We start from the raw sequence: 13923 nt of genomic DNA, 5'->3' as shown, positions 1-13923 counted from the left end.
GGAGGATTAGTCCATGAGCCACCATGCCAGTGCTGAAATGCATTATTTTTATTTTAACCTAATTTAAGCTAAAGAGATAGCTTAAAGAAAGCTATATTTAGGGGCCCGGAGGCGTGGCCTAGCGGCTAAAGTCCTCGCCTTGAACGCACCGGGATCCCACATGGGCGCCGGTTCTAATCCCAGCAGCTCCACTTCCCATCCAGCTCCCTGCTTGTGGCCTGGGAAAGCAGTCGAGGACAGTCCAAAGCTTTGGGACCCTGCACCCGCGTAGGAGACCCGGAGGAGGTTCCAGGTTCCCAGCATCAGATCGGTGCGCACCGGCCCGTTGCGGCTCACTTGGGGAGTGAATCATCGGATGGAAGATCTTCCTCTCTGTCTCTCCTCCTCTCTGTATATCCGGCTTTCCAATAATAATAAAATCTTAAAAAAAAAAAAAGCTATATTTATATTTCTCAGAATGCAGAAATGGTTGTCATTTCTCCTTTGCTGAGTAAATATCAAATTAATATCCCTTTTTCAGCAATTGGAACAGATTTTGGTTGACTGTTTCTTGGCTTTCACCAACTGTCTCGTGATCCTGGCATGGCATGGAAACTGTGTATCACTGGCTCCCTGTCAGTAAAATGAGGAATTGGGCCTACATTATCTTTAAAATCTTTGTTTCAATAAAAATGTTATGCCATGCCACCATTATCATATACTTGTGTGGGAGACTATTGCTATCACTATGTCATCAATTTGTATATTTGTCTGTAGTTTTAATTAAATCCAAACTAAAGTAACTCAAGTTGAAGTTATTGCAAAAGACAACTAGACTTTGAAAAGTTATGTCTTGAATGTAGTACTTTCCACATGACGATGATAAGGCAGCATTTGTAAAAAAAAAAAAAAAAAACTGTATTTTGGCCTAGTGGTACCTTCATTTTGCAAATGAAGATGCTGAGGTTCAAAGAGACCAAGGTACCTGTTGATAGTGACAGGCTGATAAGACATAGAGCAAGGTCAAGGACTCTGGGCCTTTGGCTTCCAAGCGAAGACTCCTTTTTGCACATCATTCTGTACCCAGCCTTTGGAGTAGGAATCAATCCTTCTCATGTGTCATCACCAAAATTTACACTCTATGAAAACCAAATCTGACTTTAAAGCCCTCCGGCACCTCTGTGAAGAATCCACTTGCGTCACTACAGCTCTCTCTGCTTTTACAGACTAGTTGTTTTGTCAGCATGAGTGTGACAACAATTAGACGTCCCCTGTTTTTGCCCCATGCCTTTTCTCCTTCACAGTCATTCAATGACAAGCGTAAAAAGAGCTTCATCTTTTCACGAAAATTCCCATTCTACAAGAACAAGGAGCAGAGTGAGCAGGAAACCAGTGACCCTGAACGTAAGTAGATTCTCAAAGATAATGTCACATGCAACACGAGAGAAAAAAAACCTTCACTGGCAACACGCATGTTGTAGGCTCTCCCACGCCACATGCCTAGGCAAACGACATGACAGGCAGGCAGGTCAGGTCTTACTACTGTGACCAGTGCTTGGCTGCAGTCTGGATCCTTCTCCCTCATGTTGCTCTCCAAGGCAGAAAGCACTGGACAGGGACTTGCTCCAATTGGCATTTATCTGTGACCAGGCCAAGGGCTTGTCTGCATTTTCAGTACCTTGCCACTTTGTAGGGCCTGGGATAAACTCCTTTTCTGGGAAATACCAGATCTCATTGCCACATATATTTTTATTGGGGGCACTTATGTTACCTTTCTTGATTACTAACACGTTTGTCCAACAAACATCAAATTGTTACATTGGTGAATACTAAATCTAAAAATTGGATAAGAAATTTGGAAGTGATTACCTAAGTGGTAATACTTATGTGGCAATACAATGGGGAAAAACGTATATGCTCAATCTTTCTTTTTTTTCTTTGGTCAAATTCTTAAACCTTTCAAGTTGTTTTCCAAATCAGACATTTCCTACTTGAGCAGGGAATTTGGGGTAAAAGCTGTTTCAGAGGCAGCAAGAGAGGGATCCAGATTGCGCAGACAACACGGTCCGTCATGGTAGTATCCATTTCAACTCCACTGACTTCTTCCTTCCTCTTCCGTGGCTGTTCCTCCTCTCTCATTGCTCTCTCTGGGGACTTCCATGCAGGACATCCCCGGATTAGGTGACGACGGTTATGGAACAAAGACTCTGAGTAAGTTTCCAGGAATGGTCACTGTAACTTTTCCTTTCCTTTTGAGTTTGGCTTTTGTTCCTTTTCTTGAGGGCCTTCCACTCCTAGCATGCACAAGATACGAGTTTTATTTGTTACCTAGCTGTGAATGCTCCTACAAAGTAATTTCCAATCGTTTTGTTCTGCATGTCAGCATTTAAAAGCGCAGCGTGCCAGGCACTCTAACTTCTGTTGCAGTTAACACCTTCCCTTTCTGACCGTGTGATATGATCAGCATGGTCCTGATGCCTGCATAGCATCACTTGCTCTGCTGCCTATCTGCTCCCGGAGAGCAAGAAACCATGTTGAAGGAAAGGGTGAGCTTGATGTTCCAGAACAGCAACGTGGGAATGCATTGTATGTTCTTTCTGCTGCCTTTTCACAGGGAAATACTTAACGGCCTTGCCAAATTCCATAACTGAGTTATAAAGGAGATATTTTGTAGTCAATAGGAACATGCATTCTCCAAAAGTAAATACTACGCTTTTTGATCTTCTATAAGTAATCCGTTATTATTAACTTTAATTCATTTTTTTTCTCCAACTTGCAGTGATCCTGCTTGAAACGTTTGTATGATAAAGTTCTAAATGTCTCTTGATATGTTTTACTATCAGTGATTTATTAGCTGTGTTACATAATCAGATCTTCACTTAGTAATATAGAATGAAAAATATATTAACCCTGAACATTTGCTAGTTATTCATTTCTTTACTGTGTCTCATCGCACTAAGCAATTAAAACTTTCCTCTGTTACCAATATTACTATGCTATGATTTTTTCTTTCTTTGTTACTAACCCCTTTGTGTAGGCACCACTGAAATAAAAACAATTTTGTGTCTTTTGTAACTGTATCACATAATGAATACTTTTGTTTTGCTTTTATTTTAACAGCTATGGGCACTATTTATAGAAGCTGTTCATTTCATTTATATAAAACAAAATAACATAGAGCTGGACTTCGTTTTCAAAGGCTGTTTATATAACCCCTCCTAATAATGTCCTTCATAATTCAAATTGCTAATTTGGAGGACATTTTTCTAAAGACGCATATTTGTAGAAAGCAAAATCTGACCAAGTGTATGGTCTCCTTGAAGTTGAAAACTTTAAATTTGAATCATGTGCAATGTGATATGGATTTTTCTTGAATTAAGTAGCTAAAATGCAAATATTGATTTAGCATTATCTGGATAGCATCAAGCACCACCAGAGAGAATCAGTAAATCTTGAATTTGAGAGGGAAGAGAGACTTTTTTATTATTGATAATAAGCATCACTAAGAAGTACTTGTCTTAGAGTATTGAAAAATATGACTGATGCCCTTTTAAATCCTGAATATTTAAATCTTTCTTTACTTTTTAAAAACTGAACAGACTTAAAGAGTAAAACTTAAAAACAAACTCTTAACTCTAAGCTCTTAAGATAATAATGTACACGAACACACATTGTTATTGGGTATGTGCCATAACTTTCTCCCCAGCAATAAAAAGCAGATTTGCGCAAATTCATCCACACTGCTTTCCCTGGAGCTCCATTACACTTGTAACATTTATGCCACGTGGTTTTAGCAGAGACCACTATAAGGAGCACAATTCTTGTGACTTTAACACATGCTTTGATTTTCATTAGTTTCATACTCTAAAATTCATCCATCCAGTTGGAAAGCATATATAATATCAAACACCTTTTGAAGTACACTTTTACTGTTAGAGAATCATATTATATATCCTTTTTCTCTTTCTAAAAATGTGCCACAGTTCTCACTTTTTTAAAAAACCAATGCTTTTGTTAATAAGCTTCAGAAAACAAATAGTTGCCTATGCTTTATTTAATTCATGTTGTGTATGTGGACGTTGATAACCAAATAGTTGCTCTTTTGTACCTCAGCAAATTGTTAAACTAAATGAAAGAAAATGATTTTGAAGTAAAAACACAAATTTTGGTTTATAACAAATACAACCCTATTTCAAATAAATCCTGGTTTGGTCAGAAACAAAGAAAAGAAAAGCTATGGATTATCACTACACTAGCAAGTCATTCAGCATGAATTAAAATCGTATTTCATGTCAGGACCTGTGTTGGGTATCAGGCCATTTATCTGTTGCCTGTGCTGTTCTTCCAGAATCCAATAGCTCCCCAAGCAAGGATCTTAAAATACAAACAAGGAAATATTGAGCCGATTCATAAGACATTTTTCAATGATTAGTTTCTTCCTCCAAGATTTGTTACTCACTCAGTGAAGTAGTAACAATCTTCAAGAATGTCTTTTCATGCTGAAAATTTGTTTAGCAAACATTTAAATAGAAAAAAAGAAGAAGAAACCTTGAGATGCAATTTCAGACGCAATATTCCTGTAAAATACTTAAGGCTGAACTAGAGAAACAAAAAGCCTGCAAGAGAACAGTGCCTACTCACTGGAGGATCCTAAATTTGTAGTCAACAAAGCATTCAGTCTAGACATACCAGCCTTTGAGACATGAATCCAGAAAATCAGAGCTATGTGAATGTGTCCTAGTATTTATTCTTTTTTAAATTGCCTACATTGACTTTCTGTTTTTGGTAATTAAATATATTTTTCTTCACTTGCTAAAAAAAGAAGTCATTACAAGCAAGCAGCTTTCTGTAGAGATAAAGTTTTCATCTTCTTTATCTTACACGAGTTTTCTTAACACAGTCTTCTCTGCCGCCTTTACTTGCCTTTTGCTCACATCTCTAGTAGCCTTGCATGAATGTATTCTTTTCTGTTCTGGCTGCTCTCCAATGCTTGGTATCTCTTTAATTTGCTGTGCTGTTCTTGCAGAACATGTTTCTTCTAATGCCAGCGATAGCGAAAGTAGCTACCGTAAGTTATTGCTTTAGTTTGCAGTTTTTTTCTTTGCATTTGCCCCATTGCCTGTGGTGGTCATTTCAGATTTTTTTTGTTGTTGTTTTTCAATTATTGCTGCCTTTTACCATCCTTATCTAAAGCAAATGGCTTGAAATGAAATAATCATTTGATGTGGAAAGACACAAAAGACACTGGAGTCATCAGTGGCTGCTTAATTTGCACAAACAGTAACTGTCTTGCTAATAAATAATTCCAATCTCAGGTGATAGTGATCCAATGATTTGATTCTCAAAAAAAAAAGGGGGGGGTGGTGAGGATCCAAGGAAAGTTCAACATGGCTTTTAACGTCTGTCTCTCAAAATAACTTAAAATCCCTGCAGGAGAATTGAAAAATCATCCTGGTTTCATTTTCCTTCTCATTTCCTTTCTTTGCTTGGCTCCCCCTTTGAGAGAGAAATCTTTGTAAATTACAGTGTTTCTTTTAAATCGGGTGTGAATCTTTTATATCACTTTTTCCTTGATTAATATTTTAGGGTAGATACTATAAAGTAGGTAACTTTATACTTTTGATGGTTGGAAAAGTGATAAAAAGATTCATCCTCTAATGTGGAAGGAACTCATTTTTTTTATAGAAGTGAACAAATCTTGGATCAGAAAACTTAAAAGGTAGGTAACTATTTAAAAATTGTTCCTGCTGTTTATTTGGTCACCTCAAGCCATTTGCTTAATATGTGGAAATATACTCACCAAATACCAAGCACATCCTTTTGATCTTTCTTTTTTTTTTTTTTTTTTTTTTTTGTGGTTTCTTACCACTTACGTACTGGCTTTTGGTGACGGGTGTAGGTATATATTATCTCTGGGAAAATTTATGAAATATCAGCTCATACTCCTTAGTGGAAAAGATTACCCAAAATGTATTGTCAAAGCAACTAGAAAATTGTAGACCTAATGCATCTGATCCATGGCTACAAAGGCAGAAATTGGTATTCTGTCTGGATATTGTATTAATTGAACAATTAAAAAAGTGTTTTTTTCCCTTTATAGCATGGCACTTTACAAAACCATGCTTGTTAGAGGCAGAGTGCCAATTAATATTCTTGGAGTATGGCCAACATAATTTAGATTTTTTAAATAAAAAGCTTTGGAAAGTCAAATTGGTGGAAGTATAAAAAAATACTACGAATATGATGGATGACGGTAGGAACCAGAAGAGGAAGAATAAATAAATCAAAGGATAAAATATGTTAAAAAAAGAAGTTTGATATAATAATATCCTTGCTCAGTGAAACCTCATCAGTTAAAAGCATCTAATTTTCTTATTGATGAAGGCCCTGTTGATAGAAGGCTATGAAGGATTCTTATTCTCAACTTGGTCCTTGATCCTTTTGCATTCTTCTCATTTTTATACTTTTATGACTGTCTTAACTAAAGAAAAAAATGCATTTAAGAAAAGAAGTCAAGAAAAGTGACCAAATCTTGTCTTTCCAATGCCCTAACTATGCTCAATTTCTAAGGAAAAATGTAACTTTTTCTTAGGTTTTCCAAAAAGTAATGACACTGGTTCCTTCAGTATTCAACTTTTAACTTTCAAATATGTGCTTCCATCAAGCAGTCCCAGTTACAGAACAGGAAAGCCTCATGCCTTGTTCTTTCAGTCTATCTTTGAAAAATCACACTTTTTCGGAGTTTCTTAGAGACCCATCTTTATTTCAAGGGCTTGAAATAAATAAATCATAAAATGGGCCTAACCTATCAGCTGCTTTACAACTTTTAGAGTAATATTCCAACATGTTATCAATAATTAATTTTTATTTACTCTGAAACAGTAGATGTACATATGTTTATTGGGTGAACTAAAGGAAGCATATTTATAAACATCTTGAATTATCTACAAGCAAAAAAATAGGAATTGAAAATGGATTCTATGCTGTTATAAGAACAAAGGCAGAATCTATTCATCTTAATTGTATTTTATCACATCTCAGCTTACAGAAGGTCACCCACTCAGTTTTTCCTTACAGAGAACAAAAAGAAAAGACTCTTTTCCCCACCAGGATGGAAATAGGAGGAATTATAGAGGACTGTCACTTGCTATCTTCTCTGTGCCACATCTTCCTCACAGGTTCTATGATGTAATTCAAATCCGAATAACTCTGGCTCTCAGCACGTATGTGTGGGAGAGAGGGAGGTCAGTCAATAGGTGAGAAAGTTAAATAAAACATGGCATGTGCTAACATGGAGGTCTAGTTCAAGACTAATGGGTCCATCAGAAGTGGCTTAGCAGATGAAGTAACCCTTGAGCTGAGGGGTTGAAAAATGAGGCACTTCTCAGCCAGAGAAGATAAGGAAGGGACAGTCTAGACAGGGAAGTGGAACAACAAATGTCACAGAGGTTGGGCAGTCATGCTTCCCAGAAAGTACCAACTTTGAATTAACGAGATCTGTGTTTTTTATGTGAATCTTTAGCTAAAATTTAGTGAACTTTGTATTGTAAATAACATTATAAACAAATTCATTCTCTTTTCACTGCTCTGCAGGTTCTACATTTTAGAACAAATCTATGTCCACTCTGAAAACAAAGAGGCAAAGAATGAGAGTGAAGTCAGCAATGATATATAAAGCCTCGGGCCATTGTATTTCACAATCCAGGGGGCACAAGTCATACTGTATCCTAGAACTGTGTAACAGGGAAACTATCTGTCTCATGTATTCCCTGAGGTGCACGCACACACATATGTACACACAAACCTTAATTTCTAATAAATAGATCACATCTTTATTGCACCACGTCAAGAACTGCAGATAATTTCTTAAGTCCAACTCTCTGGAGCACCAAATAAAATGTAGATAAATACAGTGTGCATTATCTGCAAATCAAAACTTTCTCTTCATTATAGATTAATTTAGGAGTTCTGGCTGTCAATACATTAACAAACTACAGACTTGTATTTTTGGTTTTCATACAATGCTTGCATTGAGGGATGTTCATAAATACCCAGCAGGTACAGAGGGAACCAGGCAAATCAGCACTCCTGAAGATCTGTCATTTTCAAAATTCAATAAAGCTCTTACAGCTTCATGGATATAGGAACTCCTGATTGATTACCAATTTCACTGGATTTCGCCAGGTAATGAGGATCGCCAAAACAAGAATCTTAAAGAATTGATCTCATGAAACTGATCCAAGACTTCTGCAGTGGAATCAATCCAGATGGTGGCCCTTCCTAAGCTTGCTCCCTTAGACAGCTTTAGTTCCTTAGTCTTTATCAAGCAGTTTTTCGTTACTTCTACTACCTCACTTCATTTCTGCTATAGAACTATTTGATATGTCTCCACACAAAATCCCAGAGGTTGCACTTGTTACTAATACATGATAACACTGTATTTCCAGTCAACACCTTTTAATCCTGGATCTCACATATTTTTCACTCTTTCTTCTAGTTTACAATCCAAGCCTCGTGAGATTTTTTTCCTAGTGCATTGGATTCCATATTGCCTATCAAGTCAACTCAAGTAGCCACATTTGTACAGCATTAATCAAGTACTAAGCCAGGTTTTAAAAGCTTCAGGTTTGTTAACTAATGTAATCTTCTCAATAACCTGCAGAGACAAAGAGCCACTTATTTTTGTTGTGACTGAGGAAATTATTCAAAATCTTTGAACCTTAACTCTCTCTTGAATAAAATGAAGAACTTGGACTAGGACAGACACAGCAAACAGGCATCAATATCCCAACCCTGACCAGTAGGTAATCACTGCCTAAAAAAATGTATTGAAAATGTCAAGGCCACATTGAGGGTCAGCCATAACACAGGCAATGATCGGCTTGTGATGCCTGTCAAGGGCACAGAATGGGGAAATAACATGTGCTGTGCACTTGCCTTCTAGGAAATATGGGAACTCCAGATCTAAGTGGTTGCTTTCCGTAGCTCCAAGTGCCTAATTTAGTCTTCAGTAATCATTACAGATAGGCACCAAAAACCCAGCTGAAGACGTCAAGCACACTGCCACTAGTCTTTGCTTCTCCTTTTCACTTCTAAAAATTCCTAAAGAAAAGCAAGTTTTTTTTAATGAAAGTATATTAGGGTCTTATTCTGAGCATGTCTTCCTATGCCTTGCTCCAGTTTACACACACAGCATTTGGTGGCAGCTATGACAAAGTCCTCTGCCAAATCTCTGACAGCTGCAGAGGTCCACAAGCCGCTCTGGGCTGTTCTGTCACATTCAGCCCTGTGGTTGCCAAATCAAGACCAAGAAATAGTCTGCACCTTTTTGTCAGCTGTTACTTCTTAAGTACCAACCCTCCAAAGGAAAAAAAAAATAAAGAAACTACTCAAGATGACTCTTCTATGGAGATGACACAGCAGCATTAAAAAAAAAAAAAAAAGAGCTGATGTCTTCAAATAAAACACCATATGGCCTCTTATGGTCTGGTTTCATCTCCTGTCTCTTTGGCTCCCACCTCTGTGCCCTTTGTTGGCTTGTTAGCTCAGCCGGCCCCATAGAATTCTACATCTCTTGCCCTTTTGAGATGGCACAATCCACTCAAATCAGGAAAAGGATGTAGTTTCACCTCATGACTCCTCTATGTAGCTTAGGAAACAGACAGACCTCATTAACATTCTGACACAGCTTCCTCAAGCAGGAAATGGGGATCAGAAGAGCACCTCATTCCAGAAACAGCTGTGAAATATAGAAGCCAACAAGCGCCAGATGAGAATTTTCTTTCCTTGGTGATAGTGACTTTTTTTTTCCCCTCCACTTCTTTGTCTTCTTCCCAATCCTCACTGGCCTTTTCATTCTTGAGCATAAAAGTGAAAATTGGTTTATGATGTTGCTGAATGCACAGTAATTGTGTAATGTCAACCTACACAGCGTCCCTGCAGGCTCCCTGGGTAGTGCACAGCATCTGTCTGTCACTGGATCTTAAGAACTGGGACGGGCCTTGACATAGGAATGCTGCCATTGTTATCTTCCAAATCCTGCTCTGAGCCCAAATCAGTGCCTTCTGTTCTTAAAGATGTAAGCCAGACAGTATGGATGAGCTAATAACTATGTAACTCTCTAGCAAAGAATTATTCAAAACTATGCTTTGCTCTACTTTTCTGGATTTCAAATTATACATATGACATCAAATATTTGACTTAAGTTTTTCCATTGAGTTAGAATGCCTCCTGTAACTGTGGGTTCCGAGGTTACTGGAAAGAGATTCACGTGAAAGCATGGCATGCTACATTTCTCCAGAGAAAACCATCCTTCCCAAATTGAAATGGCTGTACTGACAGAAACACAAAGCAGAATCTGCCTTAGACTTCGGTGCTCATCCTTTCTCTCAGGGCTGAAGTCAGAATGTGACTTCATTGACATTTGCCTTTGTGCTAAGCACTCGGTCATGCCATTGGGACACAGTGATGAATAGGAAGCTGACCTTCACAGTCTAAAGTGAAGGCAAAAGGAGACAAACCTGGCCTTGATAGACTGCGAAGTTGTTCCAACAAAATAATGAGGTTATTTGCCCTTTGATTTCAAGGAATCTTGCTTCCTATTCTTTTCTTTCTCCACTATGTCCTCCAACAAACACAAAGGTTAGTCACAAATAGACCTAATGCAGCAACTAGAAGTAACCCTCATGGGTTTGCAGCTGGATAAGGTTAATCCCATGAACAACTAGCTCATCAGCTGGGTGAAACAGATGGTTGAAAAAAATAATTGTCAATATCCAATTTACCTTCCATGACTTTGACTTGAGGCCCACCCTTAATCAGAAAACGTGTAACAAATGGCATTGGAGAGAGGCTGAGTCTTTCACGCCCTGCTTTCCTTTGGTTCTGTTTCTGAAGTTTCAAGGCATGATTTAGCAGCACTTATAACCAATGATATAGGGCATTCCTCAGTTCTTGCTGTTCTCCAAATGACCCATGGTAGTTCTTCAGAGGAATTAATAGTAAAGAACTTAGTGCCCTGGAATATAGAGATGAGACTTTTTTTTCTATCATAAATCAAAGCAGCAGCACTTACTTTTGAATAAAGTGCTTCTTGGGGAAAATAAAATAGATGAAATATAAGGTACAGAATTTCTGATTATATTGGAGCAAACTATGGGAAGGACCCTTCCCTTAAACAAAATGGCTTCGTTTCAGGAAGCAATACTGGTATAGAGGCCGTGGTGCTCCATTTCTCAGCATCAGACAGAAAGCCACCTCACAGGTCACTGCCCTGCTGCAGATAGCTGGCAGCCAATTATTACTGACAGTTAAGGTGCTATAATCACCTGGCAGAACAGTGCAGAAGAGTGTTTTGAGCTTTTTTTTAATGGTTCAAGTAGAAAGAGAAAGGAAAATTAACCCTCCACCGTGTGTCTATTTTCAGAGCAGGGTTTATAGCTGTAGTATGTGACTGGTTGTTAGGCCACTGTAATTTTCTCCTTTCTTCTCTTCTCAGGAGGACAAGAAGACTTCATTCTTTCCTATGAGCCTGTCACAAGGCAGGAAAGTAAGTTTTTCAGCATGCTCCCTCATTTCTGGCTTCCAGGTTATAAGAGGTGTGACACCATCAAAGGAACAGCGGAGAGCTAAGGAAAATAAACTCTGCTTCACACTTAGTTGTCCCTAGACCCTAGTCTGCCTCTGTCCCACACTCCTGCCATCTCTCTTTGGCCCTTTCATCAAACAACCAGCTGCATGCAGCAGCCCTCCAGATGAGAGTGGTCCTCAGAGACAGAACTTCCGAATCACCTACAGAGCCCAGCTGCAGCGCTGGTGGACGAAACCTCTTGAGAGGCTGATGTCAACTCAGTGTGAGGAAGGCCTTTCTCAGAGACCTGAGACACAGGCTGGCAACAGACGATCCAGTAGCCTAGTTCGCTGATGATACTGCAGAGAACTGAAGCGTCATAGAAGTTGTAGCAAAGAAAATTTAATTCCTTCTAATTCCAGATACAAAATATTATTGAAACAAAAAGACCCCAAAAGAGTAGAGAAAGTATTTTGAATTGAGGGAAACAAATGATAAAACATAGGTTTCATCTCTACTAACAATTACTTTTAAAAGTCTTTGAACATTAGCCAAACAGCTGGTTTAAATTCTTTTTTTCTCCCACTCAGTTGACTAAATTCAGTTGTTTTGACATTGTGTGGGCATATCCTGAGAATAAGCAAAACTCCTCCAAATAGTTCTGTTCATATACCAACACTACCGTTGCTTTTCCCTACTTGCAAATGCCAGAAATTAAGCCCAGCCAATATCCAATCTTTAATTTCTCTGTGCAGGGCAGTATGAAGATAACACTGTGAGCATTTGTATTTGGCAGCTTCACTTCCAGAATCAACCTTGTAGGGAGGTTTGGCAGTGGTTTCCAAGACTTTTCCTCACCTGCATCTTCCGTTTCCTCTCACAGTTACCTATACTCGACCAGTGATTATCCTGGGCCCCATGAAGGATCGAATCAATGATGATTTGATATCTGAATTCCCAGATAAATTTGGCTCCTGTGTGCCACGTAAGTGTAATTGTTTTTTTTTTTTTTTTAAAGAAAAAAGCTTCATTTTTTTTAAATTTTATTTTTGATTATGTTTACACACTGTTTCCAAATCTATCCCCCCTCCTGTATCTGGGGGAAGGGGATAAATTAGGGGAGAAGCTTCACCCAGCTCCCCTACTGCCCCCATACTCGGGGATGGGGATACCCACTTGATGCCATCCCAGGGTCCACAATGTGCGGCCTGCTCTGAGGGCTCTGCTCCAGTGGTTTCAATAGTTCTGAAATGCTGTCGATCTCACCAATCCAAGGATGAGAAAATCTTTCCAAGGTACATCTGCTGGCATAGTCCACCCCAGAGTCTTCATTTGCCCAGATCTTTGCTGTCAACACTTGGCTAGGATAGTTGAGCTCTCCTTCCTCTGCCATGATACCAGATGTCCAATGCAGGCCCCAATGGACTGCCATATTCTCCATGTGCGTCTGACCATGCACTCCACAGTCAGACCACAGGTCCTATGACTCTCCCCATGGTTGCAGTTTTGAATCCAACGGTTCCAATGAGAGGATCCCCACAGAAACCTCATCTGAAGTGATCCCAGACTTGACTCTTGTGTGTGATTGCCAGTAGGGGTCCAGCTCAACCCATCATCCATGGCAGCCTACACACACATTGTAATTTCTGGGTCAGTTCTATCTCCAACCCTGTGTCTTATGTAAACCATTGACTGCTATTGCCCACACATAGGCTGACGGGTAACCTGGCCTTGTCCTGGCTGCTCCCATCCTTGGTTCTTGAGTTCACCTGCAGGGATTGCATCCTGAGAAAGGAGTTCCCAAACCTCCTCTATCAGGCCTCCTCCCAGAGGCAGATCTCACACACACCAGTACGTCCTTGGCCTAGGCTACCTTAGTCCACTTCCTGTCCTGACAAGAATAATCACCTTGCCCACCCAGCCCATACCCATTCCAGTCCTTACTGTTGGGCTCAGCAGGTACCAAGCTCTAGCTCAGCCTGTCCTACACCCACCCTGGCTCAACTGCCCTCCCAGGCCACAAACAGGGAGTTGGATGAGAAGCAGGGCCTCCGGATTGGATCCAGACCTATATGGGACCCTGGCAAATGCAAGGCGAGGACTTTAGCCACTATGCTACCACACCAGGTCCCCAGACCCAAATCTTACATGTGCTAATGGCTACTAGGCTCTTACTTGGCATAGTCAACCTCTTCACCACCAGGCTAACCCACATCCTATTCTTGGGTGCACCTGTGGGTGCTGGAGCCTGAGCCTGCCAAGCCTTTTCCCAACCCCAGTTTCCATGAGTGTTGGAAGATTTCATGGTTATTCCTAGCCTACCCTGTCATCACTCACAAGCTCTTAAGCAAGCTAATGGAAACTGAAACTCCACA

The 13923-nt window shown here is 39.6% G+C and overlaps 1 protein-coding gene across 5 annotated transcripts in view; it reads left to right on the top strand.

Moving 5' to 3' along the window:
- Window positions 1-13923, top strand: part of DLG2 (discs large MAGUK scaffold protein 2) — a 746421-nt gene that overhangs the window by 719969 nt on the left and 12529 nt on the right. For 3 of the 5 annotated variants that reach the window (XM_058663674.1, XM_058663677.1, XM_058663678.1), the window contains 4 exons: window positions 1284-1383; window positions 5006-5047; window positions 11477-11527; window positions 12432-12533. In XM_058663674.1, coding sequence (XP_058519657.1) covers window positions 1284-1383; window positions 5006-5047; window positions 11477-11527; window positions 12432-12533 — 295 coding nt within the window. Of the gene's footprint in view, window positions 1-1283; window positions 1384-2144; window positions 2191-5005; window positions 5048-11476; window positions 11528-12431; window positions 12534-13923 lie in introns of all 5 variants that reach the window. The other 2 variants (XM_058663676.1, XM_058663675.1) reach the window with 2 other exon arrangements.

Source organism: Ochotona princeps, chromosome 4 (genome assembly GCF_030435755.1).
Source record: "Ochotona princeps isolate mOchPri1 chromosome 4, mOchPri1.hap1, whole genome shotgun sequence".
Lineage (NCBI taxonomy): Eukaryota > Metazoa > Chordata > Mammalia > Lagomorpha > Ochotonidae > Ochotona > Ochotona princeps.
Note: the sequence above shows the minus strand (reverse complement) of the source record. Positions and strands in the feature narration are given on the sequence as shown.